A 27056-nucleotide genomic window follows, 5' to 3' on the forward strand; every position below is an offset into this window, starting at 1 on the left:
AGAGCAAGCATTGCGTCAGGCTCCAAGCTCAGGGCAGAGTCTGCTTAAAATTCTCTCTCTCTCTCTCTGTCCCTCCCCCCAACTCATGCTCCCTTCTCTCTCTCAAATAAATAAATACATATATAAAATAAAATCTTTAAAATATATATAACATTTTTTACTAGAAAAACAGAAATCGTATTCAACTCTTACTCTATTTCTGCAAGTTACATTGAGCTCTATAGGTCCTCTCTGTGTTGCTAATGCTAACTAATGAAACCTCAGAATCTAGCCTTAAAATAAAATAATACAGTATGTTTTTTATATTATCAAAGAAAGCTTAGACAAAGATGAAGGAGCTCTCTCACCCCAGCAGTCATAGAGGAGGAGAAATCATTCTTTGTCATTAATAATCTGATTTGATAAAACATCATATTGTAAATTCTTACAAGAATAATCTGGTTTTCCTATGAAATATTTGAACTTAGGACTCCTTGAGTATCCTCCCAAAGTGGCTGTTGACTGCCTGCAGAGCAAGTGACCAGAAAGGAGCAAATCAAAACCTTTGAAGTCTTTTACGACCTAGCCAGGTTACACAAATTAGCCCTATTTAGTGTGAGAGGGCATTGACTACAGGAGGTAAGAATTACTGAGGGCCATCCTGGAGGCTGGTGATCACAATACGTGAAGTCACCAACAAAAAAGAAATGGTCTTTATCATGTGAACTACTCAGAAACAGTCATATTTAACCCTTTTAAAAAAGTTAGAAATGACAACATGGCACAGCTGTATATTTAATTAACCTGAATATTGTGAATCCCTAGTGTGTTGAATTAAATTGAAAATGATCATTTGTCAATGATCTACTATATCCACATTTTCTTTTATTCTAACTTGTGACTCGTATCCTTGGAGGCAGAAAGACTAAGAGCTTGTTCTTTATCTCCCATCACACATTCACACACTTTGCTGGCAGCTGAATAGCAAGCAACTCAGGGAGGAAAACTCAGTTTCCACCTGGTGGAAAGAATGGAACTTGGGCCAACTGTTAAACTGGAAAACTCACAATCAGTCCTAACCATCCCCCCTTTAAAAGATCACAGCACAATAGCTAGCATGTACATCTACTGCTAATACACTGCTGGATTTTCCATGATGGTTCTAATTTTTAAAACTGAGTATCTGAGTATCAGACAGGCCCAAATTCAAATTGCTACACTGCCATTAATCAAGTGGACCCTCAACAAGTTAGGTAACAGGTAATCTCAGGTAATTTCAGGTTCCTTATCTAATGTGAATCCAGACGCGTCTTATGGCCCAAGGTTTGGTCTTGAAAGTGTGTTTGCTGGATGCATATTTCTCCTCTCCTCCAGCTTCAGCTCCCCTTCTCATACTTTTTTAGCCTTTGTGCTAGTCTGGATTTGGGCACTAAGTAATCTCAGAACTTTGTACAAACCACTTAACCCGGAATGAAACAGTTTCCTTATTTGTAAAACAGTAATAATAATTTTTGCCCTCAACACCTCACAGCCTTGATTTGAGGATTAAATAATAATTATAATTGATTAAATTATAGTTAGTTTATATTAAATTAAAATTTAATATATTATTAAGTTATTAAAATTGTAAAATCATGGGTGTCAAAGGCTTTGTGAACTGTAAAGTCCTAATTGAAGAAACTTCAATTTTCCTACCAAACTGTTAATTTATGCAGAAGTCTTAGTTCTGGATTATAAAAGCAACATCTGCATTACACACAACTTATAAATGTCTATCTAGTAATTAAAATCACTTGTACGCATTTGCAGGACTCAAAGTAAAAAAAAAAAACATTAAAATTACAATTTTTCACTCTAAGCAAACTCAGTATAAAACAAAGAAAAAACCTTCGTATTATGGAACATTTCAATTTTATACAGAAGCATAAGGATAATATTATGAACTCTCAAATACGCATTCCCCCAGATTAAACAATTAGCAATCCTGTTTCATCTAAACGCTGAGCCTCATCCCCATTTATTTATTTATTTATTTATTAAAAAGATTTATTTATGTATTTGATGAGAGAGAGAGAGAGACCATGCAGAGCAGGGTGAGGGACCAAGGGAGAGGGTTAAGCAGACCTCCCACCCCCCCACGCCCGCGAAACGTCCCTTAAGGCAGTGGCTGGATCCCAGTGCCCTGAGATCACGACTTGTGCCAAAACCAAGAGCCCTGGGCTTTAGCTACTGGGACACCCAGGCGCTCACATCCCCAATTATTTTAAAAAGCAATTCTCCAAATAGAGCGCTACACTTCACTTTTACAGATATATAAAAGATTAAGAATCTTTAAAAGCAAATCACAATACTACTATGACCTATAAAAATTAACAATAATTTGTAATATCAAATACCCAGTGTTCAAATTTTCTCCATTTATAATCACGCGTTTAACTTGACTCCATCTGTGTTAAGACTACATTTAGGGACTCCCGGGAGGCTCAGTGGGTTAAGCCTCTGCCTTTGGCCCAGGTTATGATCTCCGGGTCCTGGGATGCAGCCCCGCATCCGGCTCTCTGCTCAGCAAGGAGCCTGCTCTGTCCTCTCTGCCTGCTTCTCTGCCTACTTCTGATCTCCATCTGTAAAATAATAAAAAAAAAAAAAAAGACTACATTTAGCCTCCCTCACCGTTCTGGGTATAGGGCTTCCCGTGTCCCTCCCCTCCCGGAAGGTCCCGCTGAAAACTGATTCCAGTTTATTCCAGCCTCAGCAGCGCTGGGGACTTTAACAAGAGCACTTGGAGACTGCGGTCCGCGGAACCCAAGTCGCGCCTTCCCTGAGAGCTCCGGAGGGAGTTCTTTTTCAATTGCACTAGAGCAGTCTCCGCTAACGCCCTCGGCAGCGGGTACCGGAAGCGCGCTTGTAAGTATGTAGCGCAGGCAAAGTACGGGGCCACGAGAAGCCGTGAAGGTCCTGGTCTGCGCTTTCCATCGGGACTGGAGTGTAGAGGAACCCGGTCCTTAGTAACGATGGAGCGGGCCTCCGAAGGTCGCACCAGCAGTGCGCTGTTCGCCGGGTTCCGGGCTTTGGGGCTTTTTAGTACTGACATTCCACACGTGGTGCGGTTCAGTGCGCTGAAGCGCCGATTCTACGTGACGACCTGCGTGGGCAAGAGCTTCCACACCTACGACGTGAGTGACTTCTTCCTTCGCCCGCTTCCCAGGAATCCCCCTTCCGAGCCCTCAGCCCTTTCCTGGGAGCAATCCCGCCTTCCTCCCCAGGCCCATCCCAGGGCTTCCCTTTTCTCCCCGTCTCTTCCTTAACCCCTACCTGTCCGGTTTCCCCGCCGCTTCACATCCACGTGCTGCTGCTTCCTTTTGCCCTTGCAGTCCGCGTGGGGCGACTTTCGGAGGCCGCTCGCTAGGGGCAAAGACCAGAAAGCATTTATTTCAGTTCTGTGGCAGCCTGTTCACTAAATATCTGTTGAAGTTCTCTTGAAGATGTAAATGTGGTTAAGACAAGTCCTAGCCCCCTGAATTCTTAACAAGAAAGGCGTGTAGGTTTCATTGTGCGATTTCTGACCCAGCCTGGATTAGAAAATTAGATTAAAATGCATTGGAAGAACTAGAGGGTTGAGATTAATTGTGATTTGGGAGACGGTCCCCATTTGGTAGCAAACTAGTTTCCTTAAAACTTCCCCAGAGCATCTGTTTCTACCAACATTGAGGGTTTGGCACCGTGCCTCTTCCATCTCAACCTTGCAGCAATTCCTTTCCCTACGAGATAGGTATGGTTTTTTTCGGAGCACCCTTCCGTAAACTAGAAAACAGTTTCTGAAGTTTAAGTTCTTTGCCCAGGTGTTCCTGCCTGTTAGTTGATGGGTTTTCTCCTTTAATTTCTCATCATTGTCATGGTCTTTGGTTGCTGTTTACGTTTCTCCTTTATCTCCAAATCAAGGTATGCTCTGTGAAAGCAAGGACCTTTTCTCGATGTTGAGAATAATAATAATGATGGATTGCTTTTTCAGGAAACCGAACCGTAAAGTTGTATTCTTTGAAGGATTGTGGAAAGCAAATGGGTTATTAGCAAGGATAGGTAGTTGTAGCTGGTTGAGTTAGTGGAAGAGGAAAGTGAAGATCATGCCCGAGGTGGACATGGTGGTGGTGATGGTCGCTAACACTTACTGAGCATTAATTATGACTGGCTCCATTCTATTATATACAAATTTTGCACATTGAATACTCATAATAATCCCATAAAGCAGGTACCAATTTTAATTCTTACTTTGTAGATGAATTTGAGGCAGTGGGTAAGTAGGGTAACCTTGTCATGGTTATACCGCTGGATCAATAACCATAGATTGGGGTCAACTAACTACACCCTGCAAGCCAATCCTGCCCACCATTTGTTTTTGTTTACTCAAAGCATTTTTATTAGTACTCAAAGCATTAGTTACTCAAAGCATTTTTACAGATATATTTGTGTTTATTCTAATAAAACAACCTCCAAGGAAATTTTGCACAATAGTAGGATTCAATATAATTGAATTTTGGCATGGAATGGAAACCTGTGTCTACTTCAACTTAAGAAATAGGATATTTAATTTGATCTCCAAGGGCCTTTTCAGTCTTAGGATTCTTGCATCTCTACAATTTGAATTTCCACTTATACCCCTCTCGGCTCTGTGCTTCAGAGTTGGGTGGCTTTGACATTTTTAAATCATTGGGGGAAAAAAAATCAAAAGAATGATAATATGCCATGGCATATGAAAATTACATGAAAATCAAATTTCTGTATCCATAAATAAAATTTATTGGAATAGAGTCATACACATTTGTTAATATATGTGTTTATTATATGTTTCCATGTTTTCTTAGCAGTTCAGCAAAGATTACATAGCCTACAAAGCCTGAAAATATTTACTGTATGACTCTTTACAGAAAACATTTGTCTACCCCTTCCATCACTACTCCTGATGAAATAGTTGAAAATATAAGCTTTCCTAATAATGAAAAATGAGGATCAGTAAGTGTCTTTTTAAGGAAAGATAATATAGCAAACTTATGTATGAGATTATATTCTAATTTTTAGGTGTTAAATGTTCATTAACAAAAGCAATTACAATCTATTTTTTTTTTTTTAAACAGGTTCAGAAACTTAGTCTGGTTGCAGTAAGTAAGTGTAAACTTTATGCTGAATTTATGCATTTTAGTATCTTTTAAAAATCTTAAAAATTTTAACATTAAGACTTACAGAGTATATAAGAAATCCAGTGTGTAGTTCTGATAAACTTAAATCGTAAAAAAAAAAAAAAAGTCCAGGATAGGATCGTATGCTACATTTTATTGTTGTGTCTTGAGTCTTTTTAAATTTGTGTTTCTCAGCATTGACGCTTTTGAAGAGTTTAGTCTAGTTCTTTTTTAGAATGTCCTTCAGTTGGATTTTTTCTAATGTTTCCTCGTGATTAGATTCAGGTTATATCCCCTATGGCGAGAAAAACAAAGAAATAATGCAGAATTCTCAGTGAATCGTATTAGCAGGTGCATGCCGTTGGTTAGTCCTGGCAGTGAACTTTGATCATTTTATTAAGGTGACATTTATCAGGAGGCTCCATTTTGAAGTTTTACCTGTTATAATTAATAAGTATCTTGTGGTAAGATCCACTGAGATTATGTCAATGTACTATTACTTTTCAGAGTTTTACCCACTGTTTTTATCATTTAGTAATGATTCTTGCCTGAACCAATTATTAGCATGATGACTACCAAATAGTGATTTTTTTTATTCCATCATTCTTTCTACTGTAAGGAAGAGTTTTACCTTTTCGTCCATTTTGATATTTTTTTCTAATGGTAACTGTTTAACAGAATAAAGGACTTGCCAGGATTGAGAGAGCCTAGTTTTACCATCAAATATGGTCATTGTAACAGAAACAGAGGACTTTATTAGTCTCATTAAAAAAAAATTTTAGGGGGCACCTGAGTGGCTCAGTGGATTAAAGCCTCTGCCTTTGGCTCATGTCTTGATCCTAGGGTCCTGGGATTGAGCCCTGCATCTGGCTCTCTGCTCAGCAGGGAGCCTACTTCCTTTCCTGCCTCTCTGCCTGCCTCTCTGCTTACTTGTAATCTCTGTCTGTCAAATAAATAAATAAAATTAAAAAAAATTATTTAGGAGATTATAGAATGCAAAAGAAGGCACTATAATGTAAGTCAAATACAAAGTGAATGATAAACCTATAAAAATAATATTTGGGCAGTGAAATCTTAAAGTGGAATATGTAGCATGAAAAATACTTAAAACAGGTCTCTGTCTTCTAACTCTCCTGCCCCCCCAAAACAGGGAATAAAAAGAAAATGCCAGTGTGACCATGATAGAGAAGAGTGAAGGAATCATATCATATGAGAAATTGGTAGAGATGATGGGCATATTTACCTTGTAGACTGAATAGATACCGTATTTTTCATTTTAAGGGTGAGAATGTAGATTATCAGATGGGTTTTTTCCCTGAGGTTTTTTCAAAGGGTAGAGTTAAATAGGGTCCTTGGTTCTATTAACTTTAAAAATTTTGCTAGAGTTGTTAGTGAGCTTGATATTCATTGAGGTATTTACATGAGGAGTAGGTAACTATCTGCCAGTTTTTTATATTGAGGATTTTATCCAGATAATTTCAAAAAGCTCTTATTTTGGGGTGCCTGGGTAGTTCAGTGGGTTAAAGCTCTGCCTTTGGCTCAGGTTATGATCTCAGGGTCCTGGAATTGAGCCCTGCCTCAGGCTGTCTGCTCAGCAGGGAGACTGCTTACCCCTCTCTCTCTGTCTGTCTCTGCCTACTTGTGATCTCTCTCTGTCAAATAAACAAATAAAATCTTAGAAAAAAAAAAAAAAAAGCTCTTCATTTCTACAGGATTATGTTTTTATGTCTGTAAATACCAGACATTAGTTCTCTTAGGGAAGGTAAAGGTGATTTCATAGTTTTAGTCTGATAGTATTAGATGTATAAAGTAACGTTGATGTCAAATTTATACTGATTCTCAGTTTTTATTTATATATATACACACATATCTACATATTTTTAAATTATAGCCGTGAAAAATGTTCCATGTATATTGAGGTTTCTATTTGTGCCAAGATCTTAAAATTTCATACTTATTTTCTATTTCCTTTTACCTAGGTAACTCTCTTCCACAGGATATCTGCTGTATGGCAGCTGATGGGAGGCTAGTCTTTGCTGCCTATGGGAATGTTTTCTCTGCATTTGCCCGTAATAAAGAGGTTTGTATCACTGAACTATGTTAATTTGTCTTTGCAGTCAATAGTTGATTGATTGTCATGAAAGTGGAGAGAACTTTATCGTTGCCATTCTTTAGCTGGGACACTCTGGACATGGTGTTTTTTTAATCGTAAACCTTTATGTAGTTTTCTGAAGGAGGAGAAATTGATTTCTCTGAATTCTCAAAATTAGTTAAAACTGGTACTTTAGTTCAGTTTCTTTGTCATGGATGAATATCAGAAATATTTGGGCAACTTCTTCAAAATTTTCTTGTTCAGTTGGCCCCCATCTCCTGAGCTGTCTACTTTGTATATTGGGTTGGGGAAGGATTTTTTTAAAATGCCTTTGAAAATGCTTTCCTGGGAGATTCCTATTTATACCACTGCTTTATGTGAATTGACTTTTTCACTGTGAACAACTCAGTCCATGACTTCTTTTCTTAAGAAGCAAGTGCTTGTTTTCTAGTTTTCTAAGAGAAAACTAGATTCTCTTCTACACTGCTAAGGAAAGGTATTTCTTTGTCCTAATCTATTAGTTCCTTTCTAAGTTTGTTGTAGAACAGCTGATTTGGGAGATGACTTAGCTCTCATGGTCCAGAATGAATGGGAAAGTGGCAGTGGGCCTGCCTAGATAGCCAGGTTATTGAATCACTGTGCTTGTAAAGGCCTGACTTGGACTGACAATTGTTCGCAGAGTCCTGCACCATCACTGTCTATGGCAGAAGAAGGCACTTTACCTGTGAAGTTCTTTAAGGGTACTTGTTTGGATTTTTAGAGAATCCAGTAAAATATCCTTATTGGTTTTTTGTTGTTGTTGTTGTTTGTGTGTTTTTTCAAAATACTTCAGTTTGTAGTTTTCCTGGAAGATACATATATATATAGGGAGAAAGTAAGGGTGGCAAAGCATCAGAAACTTAACTGTAGGAATCTAGGGTCAAGAGGGTAAAGAGAAGAAATAGTGTTTCTGGAGCTTGGTGAGAACTGAAACCATGGGGAGGTCTGTAGTTTTTGAGGGATGTAGCTATTATAAGGATAATGGTCTCTATCAAAACTAAAAGCTATGAGGAGCAAATGCTCTATCTTCCCCATCTCATCTGGAAACCAGCTGGTGATGGCGTCTGTAGAGGGCAGCCTTCTAGAACATAACCACTTTTTTTAGGATGCATAGAGTTGTGCTGGTTGGACTGGGTGAGGGACCCAGTTGTGTGTATGTATCCTCCCTAAGGTCCATTGTAAGGCTGAGTCTCAGAGGTCTCATTTTCTGGGTTTCTAGTCCATGCTTCCTTATTATTGAACTGGCTGGCAGAGCAGGTGGAAATGCCTGATTCTTTGCTGTTTGTTATTTTAACCTTGGTTAATCAAAAGTTGTACTTCTTTTCTCAACATCAGCATCTTTATGATTAGCATGATTTTAGTTAATATAAATAATACATGGTAAATGAATAATAATATAAAATTCTTTTGCACTTTGACATTGTAGGTAGTACACACCTTTAAGGGTCATAAGGCAGAAATCCATCTTTTGCAACCCTTTGGGGATCACATTATTTCTGTCGATACTGACAGCATTCTTATTATTTGGCACATATATTCGGAAGGTAAGAATCAACCAATTTATTGCATTATTTTGGGGGGGTAGATATGTGTAGCTAATATAATTAAATAATTTAATTATTTAATAAATAATTTATTATTTATAATAAATTAATATAATTTAATTTACTATTAAATTTACTAATATAATTTAATAATTAAAATGTATAAAAACAGGGGCGCCTGGGTGGCTCAGTGGGTTAAGCCACTGCCTTCGGCTCAGGTCATGATCTCAGGGTCCTGGGATCGAGTCCCGCATCGGGCTCTCTGCTCAGCAGGGAGCCTGCTTCCCTCTCTCTCTCTCTGCCTGCCTCTCCGTCTACTTGTGATTTCTCTCTGTCAAATAAATAAATAAAATCTTTAAAAAAAAAAAAAAATAAATAAAATGTATAAAAACACAACTTCTAGGTCAGGTTTCACATGTAATCAGAAAAAATTTTAGACCCTTTAATATGTATGAGGAAAAAGGTTTTAAGTAAAATATGGATAAGCAATTTTAGTCAGCTGGCTGAGCTATTTACAATCTGTTAAATGTGTTTCTCTCTGCTAATAATATTTTACATTGCAGTTCTCCAAGTTCAGTGATATGCTAAATTTTCTTTATGGAGTGAATTTTGGTATATGTTCTTGGTTTGTATTTTCAACCTTCAGTAAAGGAAATTAGAGTAGTCAACTAAGAACCTGTAATCTGAAGGAAAGTATCCATCCTGTTTCTAAGAATGTAAGTCAGTGTCCTTTAACTGTGATACTCTTATACAGTGGTACTGAGCTGTGTCTGTAGGACTGTCTTAATCTTCAAAGGTTGGGAATTTATACCCAGAATATCCCCCCTCAATAAAAGACTATGGATCTCCCATGAATTCAAGCTTTTATGTGGTTTATCTTTAATCTGTTTACATTTTTTAGCCTACATTTTCTCTTGATTAACTCATTGTTCTATGAGTTATGTTTGTTTTTAGTAAAAATTGCCCTCCTGGAAGTTAATCTATGTTCTTGTTCAAATTAGACCTTTGTTCTGTCTTTGCCCAAGTAAAGGGAGCAGAATTCCTGAAATAGTCATTATGAAGATGGATGTTAAAAGACTTTAATAAAGTTAGGGAATCTGATTTTTTTTTTTTTTAAAGATTTTATTTATTTATTTGACAGAGAGAGATCACAAGTAGACAGAGAGGCAGGCAGAGAGAGAGAGAGGGAAGCAGGCTCCCTGCAGAGCAGAGAGCCCGATGCGGGACTCGATCCCAGGACCCTGAGATCATGACCTGAGCCGAAGGCAGTGGCTTAACCCACTGAGCCACCCAGGCGCCCAGGGAATCTGATTTTTATAGTCCAACAGGCTTTCTGTTGTTGCTGGTGCCAGCTTTTTATTGTTGTTACAACACATTGAACCTGTCTTTAGGGAGCTGTTTATGTTGTTTAATAAGTAAAATTACTGGTTGCAAATAGAGACAAAGCTCTTTTAAAGTAGGATTTAAGGTTTATATGATATTCACCTTTTTAAACTGGGTACAGTTTAAAAAGGTGAAAATACAGTATATCTCTAGATATACAGAATATACAGTATATCTCTAGGAATGTGTAGCAGTGTGCCACATAGTATGTGAGACTAAAAATTAAGTGAAATTTACCTTGTTTGATATTCAAATTTTGGAGAAAATTTAGTGAAAAATTGTTTACAGGATGCCTTTGTGGCTCAGTGGGTTAAGCATCTGCCTTTGCCTCAGGTCATGATTCCAGGGACCCCGGATTGAGTCCCACTTTGGGCCCCTTCCTCAGCAGGGAGCCTGCTTCTCCCTCTGCCTGCTGCTTCCCGTTTGTGCGTGCTTTCTTTCTCTGACAAATAAATAAAATCTTAAATTAAAAAAAAGAAAAAGAAAAATTATTTTCATTATGCATGAACTATGAAGTAGAAAACAAAATTTGCACGTAAGAATTTTAAATAAAGGTAAGATTTCAAAAAATGGCTGGGTTTCCTATTCTCTACTCTACAGGGCTGTAGTTCTTTTTCTTTCCTCTGTTAGAGGTTCTGTGGAAATGTGTGAGAAGCCCTATTTTAGTTTTACCAAGATTTGCCTCTTTTTTACATCTTTGAGTGGTCAGTCATTCATTCTAGAGCTCAGTACAAGCACTTCACTTGGAATATTCATTTTGCCTCTTGGTCAAATTATAAAAATAGTAAGGCTGATTCCTAGAGTCACTTTTCTTTAATAATTAATTTTTTATTCCTATAATCTAGCAATGAGTGAAATTTTTAATAGTATTGATATTAGAACTCTTAGAAAATTTCTGGCAGTTTAAATTATATTTACAAGTTGCCCCTCATCACATTTGTTTAATTTTTCAAGAAATGGGCATAGGTTAGTATATAAATCTTTGGTTTACATTAGGACATAAATTTTTGATTTGGTAGACTTACTTTAAGGGCTAAATAATATGGGTATATAAAAAATAATTACATATTATTTATAACTTTGACTTTTGCAGAGGAATACCTGCAGTTGACTTTTGATAAATCGGTGTTTAAAATTTCTGCAATTTTGCATCCAAGTACCTACTTGAATAAAATACTTCTCGGCAGTGAACAAGGAAGCCTACAGTTGTGGAATGTAAAATCCAAGTAAGCACTTTGTTTAGAATATAACATAGGTGGTTCCCATCTTATCCTTACCTACTGTTCCTAATGCATACTAAGTCTTGCAGTTCTCCCTGCCTTTATATGTTTATTTGGAGGGCTCTCAATATCTGTCTTTGGGGTTGTTCCTCATGGCATGACATGCAAAAGAACCTGGCACGTGGTCTTGGGTCATGGTGGGCAGATTTATAAATACCCATTTGATGGATATTTATGGCCATCGCCGTAATCTATTGTAAAGAATCCATATAGCTATAGAGAAGACTATAGCAAAGTAACATAAGAAAGTAATTATGATGGACAGCATCTAGTTTTCAATAAACTGAAAAGGTAGGAGAAGGCAAAGTAAATCAGTGTTAATTTAGTGCTAGTGTTTAGGAATCATTTTCAGGGTAGAAGTACTTTTATTAGCAACCACAAACTCGATGGACATCTATAATCTTACTAATATAGCTGAAAGGCAAGACAAATGTTAGTTGAACATTTATCTGGAGAAGAAAGTGGCAGCTCAGTCATCTTTATATGGCATTAAAGAGACAAAAATATTTGAACATCCAAATTGTCCTTTTAAAGCCCTTGTAAATTTGAAAAGGAAAATAAGATTATTAAAGTTTCATCCTAGTTCTCAGTTTTAAATCAGCATTTTCATTCAATTTAACAGATATCATTGACTATTCACTCTGCTTATCTCAGGGATAATGACTAAGAGGTATTTTCTCTGCCCCTAAGCTTATCTATTGAGGCTCTTCATGTGATGTTTACACTATTGTACATTAGTATCCCTTGGATAATCATTGAGTAAATTAATCTGTGCCCACTTACTGAATTTACTATGTGATTTAATATTTTATTGAGTATCATTATAAAAATTTCAGAATCTGTTTCCTCAAGGACTTACCATTTGTGGCTTGATTTCAAAATTTAGAGCAGCATCACTTGTGATTTAATCGTTTTTGACATTAGTATCATAGTAACATTCCCTTCTGTAATATTTTTTAGAGATCTGCCTGCATTCTGTGATGGTTTTTTTATTAATGTTTGTAATATAAAATGGTTTTTAGTCATGTGTTTTTCTTTTCTGTTAAAGAGTTGGCATAGTATAGTAATTACTAGTAGCATCAGGCATGGGATCTGGAATTGGTCTGTCTGGGCTCTGAATTATTAGCCATATAACCTTAGCTTAATTGTTCCACATAAGTAAGTTTCTTGGTTCCTATATCTGAAAAATGGTGATAATATCTACCTCATGGGATTATTTTGAGTATTAAATAAGTTAATATATGTACTTAAAATAGTGTGGGGCAAAGTAACAACTTAAATGTCTTCTGTTACTATTTCACTTTTTAATATGTAGTTGATTTTGTTTTCCTAAAAAAGTAAAACCTTTCAACTATTTTTCTTCTTGTAGTAAACTACTATATACATTTCAGGGATGGAAAATTGGAGTAACAGCTCTTCAACAGGTTAGTATTTTTCTCTTAAGTCAAAGAAGAAATGAAGTTAGTAGTGTAATCTTTCAATTTCAGGGGTCAACCATATTTTTAGGCTTGAGGACGACAATAATATATAGGACTAATTTATTTTTGTAAATATTACCCTACAAAAGAGTGCTTTGGAAATATAATGAAAAATAAATAATGCCTTTCCCTATGAACATTTATAGAAATCTTTTTGCCTGAAATTATGCTCTAAGCTTATATGGGATTATGTTTACCAATCATTTGCAAGCATGTAGTCCAGTGCCTTGTACAGAGTGGAAATGATGAAGATGAGTTAGTTGTTCAGTAAAGGAGATTTGTAGGTCATACAGAGAAATTTGTCGGAATTTTGAGAGTTGTAGCTTGGAACAATTGGGACCCAAATCCTGATATTTCATCAGCTAGATTCTTCCATAAATATCTGCTTTTGTTTTTATGAGTTTGCAGAACATGTATGAATGAATGAATATATGTTTGCAGAGAATCTTTTGCATATATTGGACACATGAACTTCCAGTGTATCCTTGTCCTTTTAAATATTTATTGCTTATACGTGCCCAGTTTATATTTATTCTTTCATTCTCTCTCACTACCATCAACTTTGCTATGCTTTTGCCTACCCATAAGACCGCAAAGGTATCTGACATTAGATCCCCTGAGGACAAGGAATCATACTTGTTTTAGTTTCCCTAGGGTCTTATACATAATAGTCGCTTGATGAAAATTTAATCAAATGGTTAGCCTGATTCCATTCTGTAATGGTATGGGAGACTGATCTTCTTTGCTAAAATAAAGAAACTTATTGTGGAGCCTATATCTAAGACTGCTGTATAAAATAAAGAGTATATTCCTAGATTATTAGAGCTGAAACAGACTAATTGTAAAACTTTTTTACCTTTTAGCATGTTTTATAGGCTCTTCCTGTTTTCCTTGGATAGATACGTAATTCATCATTTTCTTTATACTTGAACTTTTGTGTTGCCATGCATATGGCACGCCTTTATATATTGTTTTCTATGAGTTGTGTCTATTTTCTGTTTCGGTCCTGTCCGTGATCTGTAGTGATTTCATATATCAGATTCCTTCTCTTTCATGGCCATTTTCTTACCGTGTCAGCTGTGTTTTAGAGTGAGGAGGTTGATGGTGGCTACCACATGTGAAGCAGGGAAGTAACTTGAAAACATCATTCCTAAATACTTACACATGAAATAACAAAGCATGCTGGAATGGTAATACTGTTTTTTTGCTATTCTCAGGAAGATATTCCATTTTTTTGATAACACATAAGTAATGATGTGTAACATCAGGATTATTAAAGTTATTTTGATTAAGAATAAAAAGCTGAATAATTTAATTTTCAGGCACCAGCTGTGGATGTTGTTGCTGTTGGTCTTATGTCAGGTCAGGTTATCATTCACAACATTAAATTTGATGAAACATTAATGAAATTTCATCAAGACTGGGGACCTATTACTTCGATTTCATTTCGCACAGGTAACTTTTAACTTACTTATCAATAAGTATTAAGAAAATTTAAAATGCATTACTTTGAAGTCCATAGAAACTTTCCAAATGGATCTTTGCTTACAATTTAATGTATTTAATAGAAATGACTGAAATACTGCATTACAAATAGCCAGTGGATTATGAATAGATTATTGGAGGATAATCTTTTTCTAACTTTATCTTTATGGGTTAGAAGGGTAGAGAGAAGAATTGTTAAGTTTGGTAGTTTTATGGTGCATGTTTTGTGTCTTTTTAAGATTTTTGGTGCATGTTTTTCTTAATATATTTTATTTTTGATAACAGATGGTCATCCGATAATGGCAGCTGGAAGCCCGTGTGGCCATATTGGACTCTGGGATCTAGAAGACAAAAAATTAATCAATCAAATGAGAAATGCACATTCTACAGCAATTGCCGGGCTGACATTTCTCCATAGAGAGCCACTTCTTGTCACAAATGGTGCTGATAATGCTCTGAGGGTATTATGATTATCATTGTTACCATTTTCCTGGCTTCTATCCTTGGGGTTATTACAAGCGGAGAGCCTGATGCAGGACTTGATCTCAGGACCCTGGGGTCATGACCTGAGCCGAAGGTGGAGACCTAACCCACTGAGTCACCCAGATGCCCCTAATCATGTTTTAATGTCTGATTCTGGAACCTAGAAGATGAGAGGAAAATGGGATAAGGTAATGGTATAGATGAAGCAAAGAGTACAGCAGGTTACATGATTGCAGTGAAGGGAAAAAGTTAATAGTTTCTCTCTCCCCAGGCCCCTCTCCAGGGTCAGCAGCTGGCAAGCACCACCTGGTGCCAGTTGATATATGTAGAAGATGGTCTCACTGCTTTCAGATTACCTAACACATTGCAAAAGAACCTTATCTTTTTATTTCTTTGCAGATATGGATATTTGATGGTCCCACAGGTGAAGGTCGGCTTTTGAGATTCAGAATGGGACATAGTGCTCCTCTTACCAAAATCAGATATTATGGACAAAACGGACAGCAAATTCTTAGTGCAAGTGAGTTTCCATTTTGTGCTTTTAGTTTATTCAAGCAAGTATTGAAAGCAGGGTGCTTAATATTTATTAACCTAATTTTTATTAGGTTTGGTATTTACAAATTTTGAATTCAGATACCCCTTAGAGTGATTTGGAAATCTGGGGAAATGAGATTCTTTTTGAATATTTCAGGTAAACATTGTAGATGATATTATCTGCATTTGGAGTGTTATTTTATTTATTGATTCTCAGAGATGGTCAGATTCTGAAACTGCAGCCCTTGACTAGTCTAATAATATGCTGAAAATTATTCATACTTTATTTTGTTCTTTGTTCTTACTAATTGACATTCTATGCACAGGTGAATATGGTAGTTGCAATCCAGCTCTCCTTTTAAAGTATTCCAAATTACAATTTTAAGGTTTTAAGAATCTAATTTTATAAGATCTGTCATTCAAATGATCCATTATTGTGATGAAGTTTAACTAAGTATTTTCTGTCTATATCAACAGGTCAAGATGGAACTCTTCAATCATTTTCCACAATACATGAAAAATTTAACAAGAGTTTAGGACACGGTAGGTCATTTGCAAGGTGAAAATAAAGCTACTGGTCACAAAAGAAATATTTCAAGATACTGTAAGACAACCAGAGGAAGTTTTGTTGATAAATTTCCTTTTTTCATAACTGAAATTAAAAAACCATTGTACAGAAGAGTATAGTAAGATTCTTAAGATCAGTGTTGCTATGGAAGTGATTGAGGTGTTGCTATAAAGTTATTGAAAATGATTAGACATCTTGGGTGGTAAAAACATACTGCTGGCACCCAGAAGACACTGATGATCTCACTGGATCCATATGTAAAGTGCAGGATTTTAAACATGGAAGGGACCTTAGAGGAAGTAGCAAAGTAACCAGTGTCCCATCTTTTTGGAAAAAGGGCTTGTATTATTCTCTGTCCCTTCCCATCATGTCCAGCATTTGAGAGATTTTATATATTAAACAAAAATGTTTTTCAGTTTTATTTATAATTAGTCTTTTTAAGCTGCTGTCCTAGTTGTTATGCATATATATACTTCAGATGAGTTTTAGGATTTTTTTTTAAAATTTATTTATTTGAAAGGGAGACCTATAGAGAATATGAGGGAGAAGGAGAAGCAGGCTCCCCACTGAATAGGAGGCCTGAAGTGGGGCTTGATCCCAGGACCCTAGGATCATGACGCCAGCCAAAAGTGGACACTTAACTGACTGAGCCACCCGGGCATGCCTTTTTGGATTATTGTTTAATCAGCATCCAAAGTGATAACTGAAATTCACAGAAGAGATTGATATTTGTAAGATAATCTTCACATCTAGGGATATGATATATCCTCATTAAGTTGTATTTCAGTGAAGTTTTTTTTAGTTTTCCTCCTACTGTTCCTACATATTTGAGATTATTCAGTGGCATTTTATGTATTTTAATATAATTTGCTAATAATTTCTTTTTTTGCTAGTATTATGGGTGTGATTTTTGTTTATTGTATTTCTACCCTGTAATTTTTAATATTTAATAATTAGCATATAAGAATACATAACATTGTAATTACAACATAATTACAATGATATTAGATATTACTGCACCATAGGAACTCAATTGTGGTTTTTTGTTTTTTGGTTTTTTTATTATTTAATTTAATTTTTTTTCAGTGTTCCAAATTTCATTGTTTATGCACCACACCCAGTGTTCCATACAATATGTGCCCTCCATAATACCCACCACCAAGCTCACCCCACCCCTCCAAAATCCTCAGTTTGTTTCTCAGAGTCCACAGTCTCTCATGGTTTGTCTCCCCCTCCGATTTCCCCCAGCTCACTTCTTTCCATCTCCCAAATGTCTTCTGTGTTATTCCTTATGCTTCACAAGTAAGTGAAACCATATGATAATTGACTCTCTCTGCTTGACTTCTTTCATTCAACATAATCTTTTCCAGTCCTGGCCATATTGATAGGAAAGTTGGGTATTTATCCTTTCTGATGGAGGCATAATACTCCATAGTGTATATGGACCACATCTTCCTTATCCATTCATCCATTGAAGGGCATCTTGATTCTTTCACAGTTCGGTGACTGTGGCCGTTGCTGCTGTGAACATTGTGGTACAGATGGCCCTTCTTTTCACTACATCTGTATCTTTGGGGTAGATACCCAGTAGTGCAATTGCAGGGTTATAGGGTAGCTCTATTTTTAATTTCTTAAGGACTCTCCACACTGTTTTCCAAAGTGGCTGCACCAATTTGCATTCCCACCAACGGTCTAAGAGGGTTCCCCTTTCTCCACATCCTCTCTAGCACTTATTGTTTGCTGTGTTGTTGATTTTGGCCATTCAGACTGATGTAAGGTGGTATCTCAATATGGTTTTGATTTGAATCTCCCTGGTGGCTTATGATGATGAACATTTTTTCATGTGTCTGTTAGCCATTTGTATGTCTTCTTTGGAGAAGTGTCTGTTCATGTCTTCTGCCCATTTTTTGATATGAGTATCTGTTCTTTGGTGTTGAGTTTGAGGAGTTCTTTATAGATCTCTGATAGCAGCCCTTTGTCTATAGTGTCATTTGCGAGTATCTTCTCCCATTCCGTGGGTTGCCTCTTTGTTTTGTTGACTGTTTCCTTTGCTGTGCAGAAGCTTTTGATCTTGATGAAGTCCCAAAAGTTCATATTTGCTTTTGTTTCTTTTACCTTTGGAGAAATGTCTTGAAAGAAGTTGCTGTGGCCAATGTTGAAGAGGTTACTGCCTATGCTCTACTTTAGGATTTTGATAGATTCCTGCCTCACATTGACGTCTTTTATTCATTTCGAGTTTATTTTTGTATATGGTGAAAGAGAATCGCTGAGTTTCATTCTTCTACACATAGCTGTCCAATTTCCCATCACCATTTATTAAAGAGACTGTCTTTTTTCCACTGTATATTTTCTCCTGCTTTGTTGAAGATTATTTGACAACAGAATTGAGGGTCCATATCTGGACTCTGTGCTCTATTTCACTGATCTGTCTGTTTTTGTGCCAGTCATTGTTTTTTTTTTTTAATTGTTTCTATATGTGGTCCAATGAAATGATTATTACTTCAAATAATTATTTGATTGTTTTTCTTGATTAACATGAGTGTATGACTGTCATCTGTAAAAAATTATTTTTACTTTCATTTTTCAATTACTTATGTTTTTATGTAATTATATAGATTGAATTTCATAAATGATTAAATAATAGTGGTAATAACATCTTTATATGGCTTCTGACTTAAATAGGAGTATCTTGAACTTTGTAGTTATATGACAAGGAATAGCTTTTCTGTTACATACTTATTTCATTAAGAAGGTCTTAGCTATATTCTCCTCTCCCTCAACCCTAGGATTAATAAATAAAAAAAGAGTCAAACGTAAAGGACTTCAGAATGCCATATCAGTAAGACTTCCACCCATCACAAAATTTGCAGCTGGTAAGTAACTTAATACCCTGTTTTGAGAGAAGTTCTACTTTATTTTTTATTTTTCCTACTATCTGTTTTTAAATTTTCTTCATTTTAAGAAATGTTTTTGCAAATATTAATAAACATTTGGAAGTAATGCCAAGTGTATGCACATCTAATGTGAAGACTAAAAAAGGGTCACCTATAATTTGAAATTGTTACCTTTTAATTTCAAGTTTTGTTCTTCTCTGTAAGACTTATTAATAAATAGTGTTTGGTATTTCATTTTGTAACACTTCTTAATCTGTTATATGCCTGGTATAATGAGAGTCACTAATGTTAAAAAGGTAAGAATGGAGAACATCCAGCTCTAATTTAATCAAAATCAGAATACATTGAGGTCTTATTATGCTACATCATTTGAGTGGTGTTGATTCAAAGAAGTGATTCTAAGAAAAATGTAGATAGGTGATGGGATTGTTCAGTGAAAGTTATCATAGAAATAAGGCACCATTTCCATTTCGAGGTTATTGTATCAACCAGATAATGGTTTCTTTTTTCTGTAAATTTACTTTTGACCACCTCCTATTTTTTGCTTAGAGCTGAGTGATCTTCCTAAAACATCTGAATCATGTCACTCACCTGCTTAAAAACCTTTCAGAAGCCCTTATTATTTATAGGATGCAGTCTCCTCTCCATAACGTGGCTTTCATGATTCTTTGTGATATGTGGCCCCAGTTGCCTTGCCTGCTTCCCATCCTTCTCAGGGAAATACTTGCTATGTTTCATTTTGTTCATGTTACTCTTGAACCTGTTTGTGTCCCTGTTTCCTGCTCCCCCATTAATTGCTATTTGTTTTACTGCTTCTTTCTGGGAGCCAGTTATTTCTGTCCTCAAATCTCTTAGTAAACTTCCTGAGTGCTTTTATTAGACACTATATTCTTTATTATAGTTTCTTTTATACTTGATCTTAGCCGAAAGGCCGAGAAGTGATATAATTTCTTCTAATCAGAATCCCTTGTTAGATTAGAAGCTCAGTGCTATCCAGAATTACCTGTAAACCATCATGTGTCTAGAGGTTAATAAAAATATGAATATTATATACTTAATAAATAAAAGGCGAATGATGAGGGAATAAAATATAATTTGATTTATTATTTTTATTATGTTTTAGAGGAAGCTCGTGAAAGTGACTGGGATAGTATCATTGCTTGCCATCAAGGTAAATTATCTTGTTCAACCTGGAATTATCAGAGATCTACAATAGGTGCTTACTTTCTCAAGCCAAAAGAGCTGAAGAAAGATGACATAACTGCAACTGTAAGTGAGCGTGAGTTTTTTATAAGAGCATTTTCTCCTATAAAACTGTCTGTGGTAATCTTATTATACTCAGGTTTATTAATGATAATACTGGTTGAAAAAAATATTTAACATTTTGAAATTATTCCCTAATAATGTTAAGTTTTGCAATGGTAGAGATTTATTTTAGGTTTAAGTTAAGCTTTTCTTAATCAGATATAGTATATTATTTTAGTTTTCTAATTGATATAGGATTACTCAGAATACCCTTTGAAGATGAATTCAGCATTTATCAATGAACTTTCTTACCTTAATTATGTTGAATGTATAGTACTATATTCAGGGAATGTGAATCTTAAGGTTTCTTTTTTTTTTTTTTTCTTAAAGATTTTATTTATTTATTTGACAGACAGAGATCACAAGTAGGTAGAGAGACAGGTGTGGGGGAGGGGTAAGCAGGCTCCCTGCTGAGCAGAGAGCCAGATGTGGGGCTCTATCCCAGGACTCTGGGATCATGACCTGAGCTGAAGGCAGAGGCTTTAACCCACTGAGCCACCCAGGCGCCCCAACTTACTTACTTACTTACTTTCTTTCTTTCTTTCTTTCTTTCTTGATTTCTTTCGTTACAGGGATAAGATTTAGTTAACTCTTTAGTTAACTCTTTAATAAACAAGTTATTTAAATATTTTATTTTTTTTCTTACATTTGTCTCTTGAGAAGTGCCTTATAAATTCTGACTTCAATTCTAAGTCTTTCTTAAATGCAGCTTTTAAATGCTAGTGTTTACTTAAAACTTTACTTATGTTAAGAAATTTTGTTTTTGTTTGCTTTAGTTTACATGTAAGTCTACTTTGTTGGGTTCAGATTTAAGATGTAAAGTAGCAGTGTCAAATTTGGTTTGCAGAATTGTTGCTCCTGCTTTTTTAGTAAAATGCGAAAGATTTATGCGATCTGAAGAGAAACCAGAGTATAACTCCTGCTTTTTTAAAAACAGTTTTACTGATATAATTCACATACTATGAAATTCTCTCATTTAAAGTGTACACTTCAGGGGCGCCTGGGTGGCTCAGTGGGTTAAAGCCTCTGCCTTCGGCTCAGGTCATGATCCCGGAGTCCTGGGATCGAGCCCCGCGTCGGGCTCTCTGCTTGGCGGAGAGCTTGCTTCCTCCTCTCTCTCTGCCCGCCTCTCTGCCTACTTGTGATCTCTGTCTGTCAAATAAATAAATAAACAAAATCTTTAAAGTGTACACTTCAGTGATTTTTAGTATATTCATAGGATTGTGCAGTCATTACTAAAATTTAGTCAGTCCAATTTTAGAACATTCTTATCACCTTAGAAAGAAACTCCATTCTGGGGGCACCTGGGTGGCTAGTGGGTTAAAGCCTCTGTTGGGTTCAGGTCATGATCCCAGGGTCCTGGAATGGAGCTCGCGTAGGGCTCTCTGCTCGGCAGGTCGCCTGCTTCCTCCTCTCTCTCTGCCTCCCTCTCAGCCTACTTGTGATCTCTGTCTGTCAAATAAATAAATAAAATCTTAAAAAAAAAAAAGAAAGAAAGAAACTCCATTCTGTCACATCCCCCTCTCCCATCCCCTTAACTTAGGTGACTGCAATGTGCTTTTTATTTCTATAGATTTTTCTATTCTGGGCATTTAATTTAAATGGAATCATATAATATATGGTCTTTCTGATTGGCTTCTCCTTCACTTAGCATAATGTTTTCACAGTTTATTCATGTTGTAGCATGTTTAATACTTTGCTGCTTTTATTGCTTAATAATATTCCATTTTGTGTATAAACCACATTTTATTTAGCCATTGATCATTTGATGGGTTTTTGTTGTTTCTCCTTCTTGGCTGTTATAAACAATGCGAACATTGCGTAAGTTTTTATGTGAACATATGTTTTTGTTTCTCTGCATTTATACCTAGGACTAGAATTGTTAAGTCATAATGCAGCTCTGTGTTTAACATTTGTGAGGAACTGCTAACCTGTTTTCCAAAGTGACTATATCTTTTTACATTTCCACTAGCAGTGTATAAGGTTTCTAATTTCTGTCTGTCCTAGCCAACACTTGTGATTGTCTGCCTTTTTGATTATTGCCATCCTAGTTGGTATGAAATAGTATCTCATTGTGATTTAAATTTGTGTTTCCCTCGTGATTTAACAGTGGTTGAGGATCTTTCATGTGCTCATCATATGTCTTCTTTGGAGAAATATCTGTTCAAGACTCTGCCCATTTAAGGGGTTATTTTTCTTTTTATATTGAATTGTAAAGGTTCTTGATGTATTCTGGATGCATGTCCCTTATCAGATATGTGATTTGCAATGTTTTTCCCCCCATTCTGTGGGTTGTCATTTCATTTTATTACTGATAACGTTTTCATTGGAAGAGTTTTTAATTTTGATTTAGTCCAGCCTGTCTTTTTTTTCTTAATTGATTGTGGTTTTTGAGAAATCGCTGCCTTACTGAGGGCCATGAAGATTTACCCCTGTGATTTGATCTAAGAGTTTCATAAATTTAGCTCTTAATTTAAATTGGTGATCCTTTCTGGGTTAATTTTTATGTATGGTGTAATGTAGGGGTCTGGATTTATTCTTTTGCATTTGGATATCTAGTCGTCAGAGCATCATATTCAAAAGGCTGTATTCTTTGCCCCATTGCATAATCTTCTCATGTTCACCAAAAATAAATTTGACAAGGATGTAAGGGTTTATTTCTGGATTTCTCCATTCTCGTCTAATGTTTTATATGTCTGTTGTTAATCAGTACCATACTGTCTTGACTAAGGTATCTTTGTATTAAATTTTGAAATCAAAGATTGAATCCTCCAAGTTTGTTCTTCTTTTTTCAAGATTGTTTTGGTTGCCAAAACAGTCTTGAAATGCAAGGAAATGGTCTCTTGCATTTCCAGGTGAATTATAGGATCTGTTTGTCAATTTCTGCAATGAAAGCAGCTAGGATTTTGATACAGGTTTTGTTGATTCCGTAGATCAATTTGAGGAGCATTACCATCTTAACATTACTTCTGATAACAAACATGTGATGTTTTTCCATTAATTTAGAGCTTTAATTTCTGTCAGCAATATTTTGTAGTTGTTAGTGTACAAGTCTCATACTTCTTTAAGTTTTTCCTGGTATCTTACTCTTCTTAATGCTAATATAAATGGAGTTCATTCCTTAATTTTGTTTTGTTCATTCCTAGTACATTGAAATCTTGCTGAACTTAATTAGATTTAATGGTTATTTAGTTAATTAGATTTAGTAGAGCACCTCTATTGCTCACTTATTAAAAGTGTAATTCCACATTTGATCCTATTTGGACATAGTTTTTTGTAAGTGTGTATGCTCTATTCTCCACAGTACAAAGTCCAGTTTTAAGTACTTATACTATTTTCAGAATTGTAGATATTTTATCTTAAGCTTCTTAAGTTTACCTACACAGTTTTGAGTAGCTGTGTACTAGTAGTGGTAATGATAATTACAGCTAACATTTTTTTGTGTGCTTACTTTCTCCTAGGCTCTAGTGCCTAACATGTATTATTTTATATTATCTTTGCAATAATCCTATGATATTGTCTGTCATTAGCCTTTTTTTATAGACAATAAAATTGAGGCTTAGTGTAATAATGATGAACATGCCTAAGGTCAGCAAAGCTAGTAAATGAAAGAGCTGGAATTTGAACCTACAACCACTCATTCTAGGACCTATGTTAACAACTCATAGCTTACAGTGATCACTCATGTTACATCTAGTATATGTATATACAATGATACTTAACTGGTGCTGAGTCATTTGTTTGGCAAACACAAAGCTACTTGGAACAAAACCAGTAACCAATAAGTAACAAACAAAAGTATTTATCAGAGGTCTGTACTTAAAGTAGTTTGTTACCCAAGGTAATTTTCTCAGCTTATTCATTTTTTATAATTGCTTTGTTTGATAATAGATCATAACTAAATTAGAAGAGGAGCCAGAAACAGGCCCATTAACAGTAGTAAATAATATTAAAATAAATGCAAATTCTAGGGGCCTTTATTACTTGAAGGATATAGCCAAGTATCTCTATTAGTTTCTGAGAGCATAACTATATAACATAGCATAAATATTTATTTATGAGTTATTCAAAATAGGTAAGATTGTATATGTGTTCTACTTAGGAAAATAGGATATTTTTTAAGATTGGTCCATATTTTGGGGCACCTGGGTGGCTCAGTTGGTTGAGTGACTGCGTTCGGCTCAGGTTATGATCCCGGAGTCCCGGGATTGAGTCCTGCGTCAGGCTCCCTGCTTGGCAGGGAATCTGCTTCTCCTGCTGACCTCTCTCCTCTCATACTCTCTCTCTCTTATACTTTCTCTCTCTCTCTCAAATAAATAAAATCTTTAAAAAAAAAAAGAGTTCATAATTTCCTACCTAAAATATTTTTTAAGGAATGCACTATAATTACCTAGAAAAATATATATGTAATGGAACATACTTCTGAGAATGCTATATAAATTTTTCTTGACTTGGTTATCAGCTACATGCTTCTTTGCACAGTTAATAGCCTCTATTAAATATTTTCTTATAGGTATTAAAAGTCATCTCTCTCTTTAGGCATAAATTCACCAAGTTTTTCAGTTATCTTTTCAATTATCATTTTATCAATGATATCTAATTGACACATAGTGGCACTCAGGGATTTCTCTGGCTATCTAGTACATATCCAGTATCACTTTTTTTTTTTTTTTTAAGATTTTATTTATTTATTTGACCGAGATACAAGCAGCCAGAGAGGCAGGCAGAGAGAGAGGTAGGAAAGCAGGCTCCCTGCTGAGCAGAGAGACCAACACGGGGCTCGATCCCATGACCCTGGGATCATGACCTGAGCCGAAGGCAGAGGCTTTAACCCACTGACCCACCCAGGCGCCCTTCCAGTACTTTTTAACACAGGAAAAAAAGATATTTTGTTAATAAAATACTGACATTTTAATATTATTTTTAAAGATTTTATTTATTTATTTGACAGAGAGCTACACAGCGAGCGAGGGAACACAAGCTGGGGAGTGGGAAAGGGAGAAGCAGGCTTCCTGCTGAGCAGGGAGCCCAATTCGGGGCTTGATCCCAGGACCCTGGGATCATGACCCGAGCTGAAGGCAGTTGCCCAACCAACGAGCCACCCAGGCACCCCTGTGACATTTTAATATTAAAATATGAGTTATTTTACAGAAACTACTTACAAACTAAATGTTTTCTATGGAATATCTTATGTAGTCCCTTCCTAGTAGGTATAATCAAGACATTTTGGGCTTTTTCTTTGGACAAGCTAACTAATGATATGTTTTCAGTTTTATATCCGCTGTATATGCAGTTATTTAAGTAAGGTAACATAAAGAAATTAAGCAGTAGAATACTTTGACTTTAGCACTGTTATGAATAAATTAAAAATGGAAGGCCAACAGAAATATAGTTCTCGTGGGGCGCCTGGGTGGCTCAGCGGGTGAAGCCGCTGCCTTCAGATCAGGTCATGAACTCGGAGTCCTGGGATCGAGCCCCGCATCAGGCTCTCTGCTTAGCAGGGAGCCTGCTTCCTCCTCTCTCTCTGCCTGCCTCTCTGCCTGCTTGTGATCTCTCTCAATAAATCTCTCTCAAATAAATAAAATCTTATAAAAAAAATATATAGTTCTCCTAAGTTCGTACATTTCAATTCAGTTAACTTTGGTTATGTTTTATTTTCTTGGATAATATTTCTTTATACTTCTTCAAGAATGGGAATAGAATCAAGCAGATATTTCCTATGTGTCCAAGTGTAATTACATTGTGTCTAAGAAAATTAATGAGGCGCAATTCATTTAGCATGCTTCTTTTTTTAAAGAGATAATTAATAGGTAAAAAGATATTTGTAAAGGATAAAGTACAGTAAAAATTTTATTTTCTGTATTGTTTGTTTAAATTTTTTTTCTTTCTAAGGCAGTAGATATAACTTCTTGTGGAAACTTTGCTGTAATTGGTCTCTCATCAGGAGCTGTAGATGTATATAACATGCAGTCTGGTATACATCGAGGAAGTTTTGGTGAGGATCAAGGTATTGAATTTATTTCCTTTTTCTTATTTAAAAAATAATAATGTAGAAAGATACAAGGCTAATAACTGTCTCAGGCATTTATTAAATTCTTGAGTGCCAGGCCATTTGCTAAAGTTGTAGGTGGGTTATTGCCAACCCTATCTGGCAGTTACTGCCATTACACCTACTATAAACACCATGTTGAAATACTTAAAGAGAATGAAATCATTGATAGAATAGGGGAAAGTGAATATTATACAAATTAAAATTTTTGTTTTTTTCCCCTTGCATTAAACAGAAAATCTTCATCTTTGTAGCATCATCCTGATGGGTTTGTTTTAGCTAGAGCAATATAATAATCTCCCTTTTCCCTGGAATCCAGCTTAATTTAAAGATTTTAAGGGAACTTAGATATTTAAATGATGGAATTACTTTGTGTAGTGTTCAGGGAGGCAATGCCAATTCTTATTTCTTTTTTCTTTTAACATGTGCTTTAAAGCTCATAAAGGATCTGTCAGAGGTGTTGCAGTGGATGGATTAAACCAGTTGACGATTACAACTGGTAGTGAAGGATTACTCAAGTTCTGGAACTTTAAAAACAAAATTTTAATCCATTCTATGAGCCTTGATTCATCTCCAAATATGATGCTGCTACATAGAGACAGGTAAAGTTTTTCCTTTAATGATTATGGATTTTCTTCTTGATGATTTTAGTAAAAGTCTTAATATGAGTACCTAATTAACCAAGTGAGAAAATTAGACATTTAATGTAAAAGGACAGAATTCTGCTTGTTCCTCATGGGTATACTAGATTATTAGCAAAATAAAAATGACT

General features: G+C 35.7%; 1 protein-coding gene and 1 long non-coding RNA gene across 2 annotated transcripts in view; both read left to right on the forward strand.

Annotated features, from left to right (window-relative positions):
- The first annotated feature begins 2844 nt into the window (after window positions 1-2844).
- The window catches only part of WDR36 (WD repeat domain 36), a 43400-nt gene continuing 19188 nt past the window's right edge, over window positions 2845-27056 (forward strand). The window contains exons 1-14 of the mRNA XM_059175641.1: window positions 2845-3152; window positions 5109-5136; window positions 7130-7230; window positions 8708-8825; window positions 11302-11434; window positions 12858-12912; window positions 14289-14421; window positions 14737-14912; window positions 15334-15454; window positions 15946-16011; window positions 18823-18909; window positions 20054-20199; window positions 26128-26242; window positions 26721-26886. Of these exons, the coding sequence (XP_059031624.1) occupies window positions 2991-3152; window positions 5109-5136; window positions 7130-7230; window positions 8708-8825; window positions 11302-11434; window positions 12858-12912; window positions 14289-14421; window positions 14737-14912; window positions 15334-15454; window positions 15946-16011; window positions 18823-18909; window positions 20054-20199; window positions 26128-26242; window positions 26721-26886 (1607 nt within the window). The 5' untranslated portion in view covers window positions 2845-2990. The remainder of the gene's footprint in view (window positions 3153-5108; window positions 5137-7129; window positions 7231-8707; window positions 8826-11301; window positions 11435-12857; window positions 12913-14288; window positions 14422-14736; window positions 14913-15333; window positions 15455-15945; window positions 16012-18822; window positions 18910-20053; window positions 20200-26127; window positions 26243-26720; window positions 26887-27056) is intronic.
- LOC131832523 (uncharacterized) lies at window positions 20231-21724 on the forward strand. The gene is made up of 2 exons (XR_009354083.1): window positions 20231-21239; window positions 21444-21724. It is a non-coding gene; the product is annotated as an uncharacterized LOC131832523 (long non-coding RNA).

The sequence above is a fragment of the Mustela lutreola genome, chromosome 5, assembly GCF_030435805.1.
Source record: "Mustela lutreola isolate mMusLut2 chromosome 5, mMusLut2.pri, whole genome shotgun sequence".
Lineage (NCBI taxonomy): Eukaryota > Metazoa > Chordata > Mammalia > Carnivora > Mustelidae > Mustela > Mustela lutreola.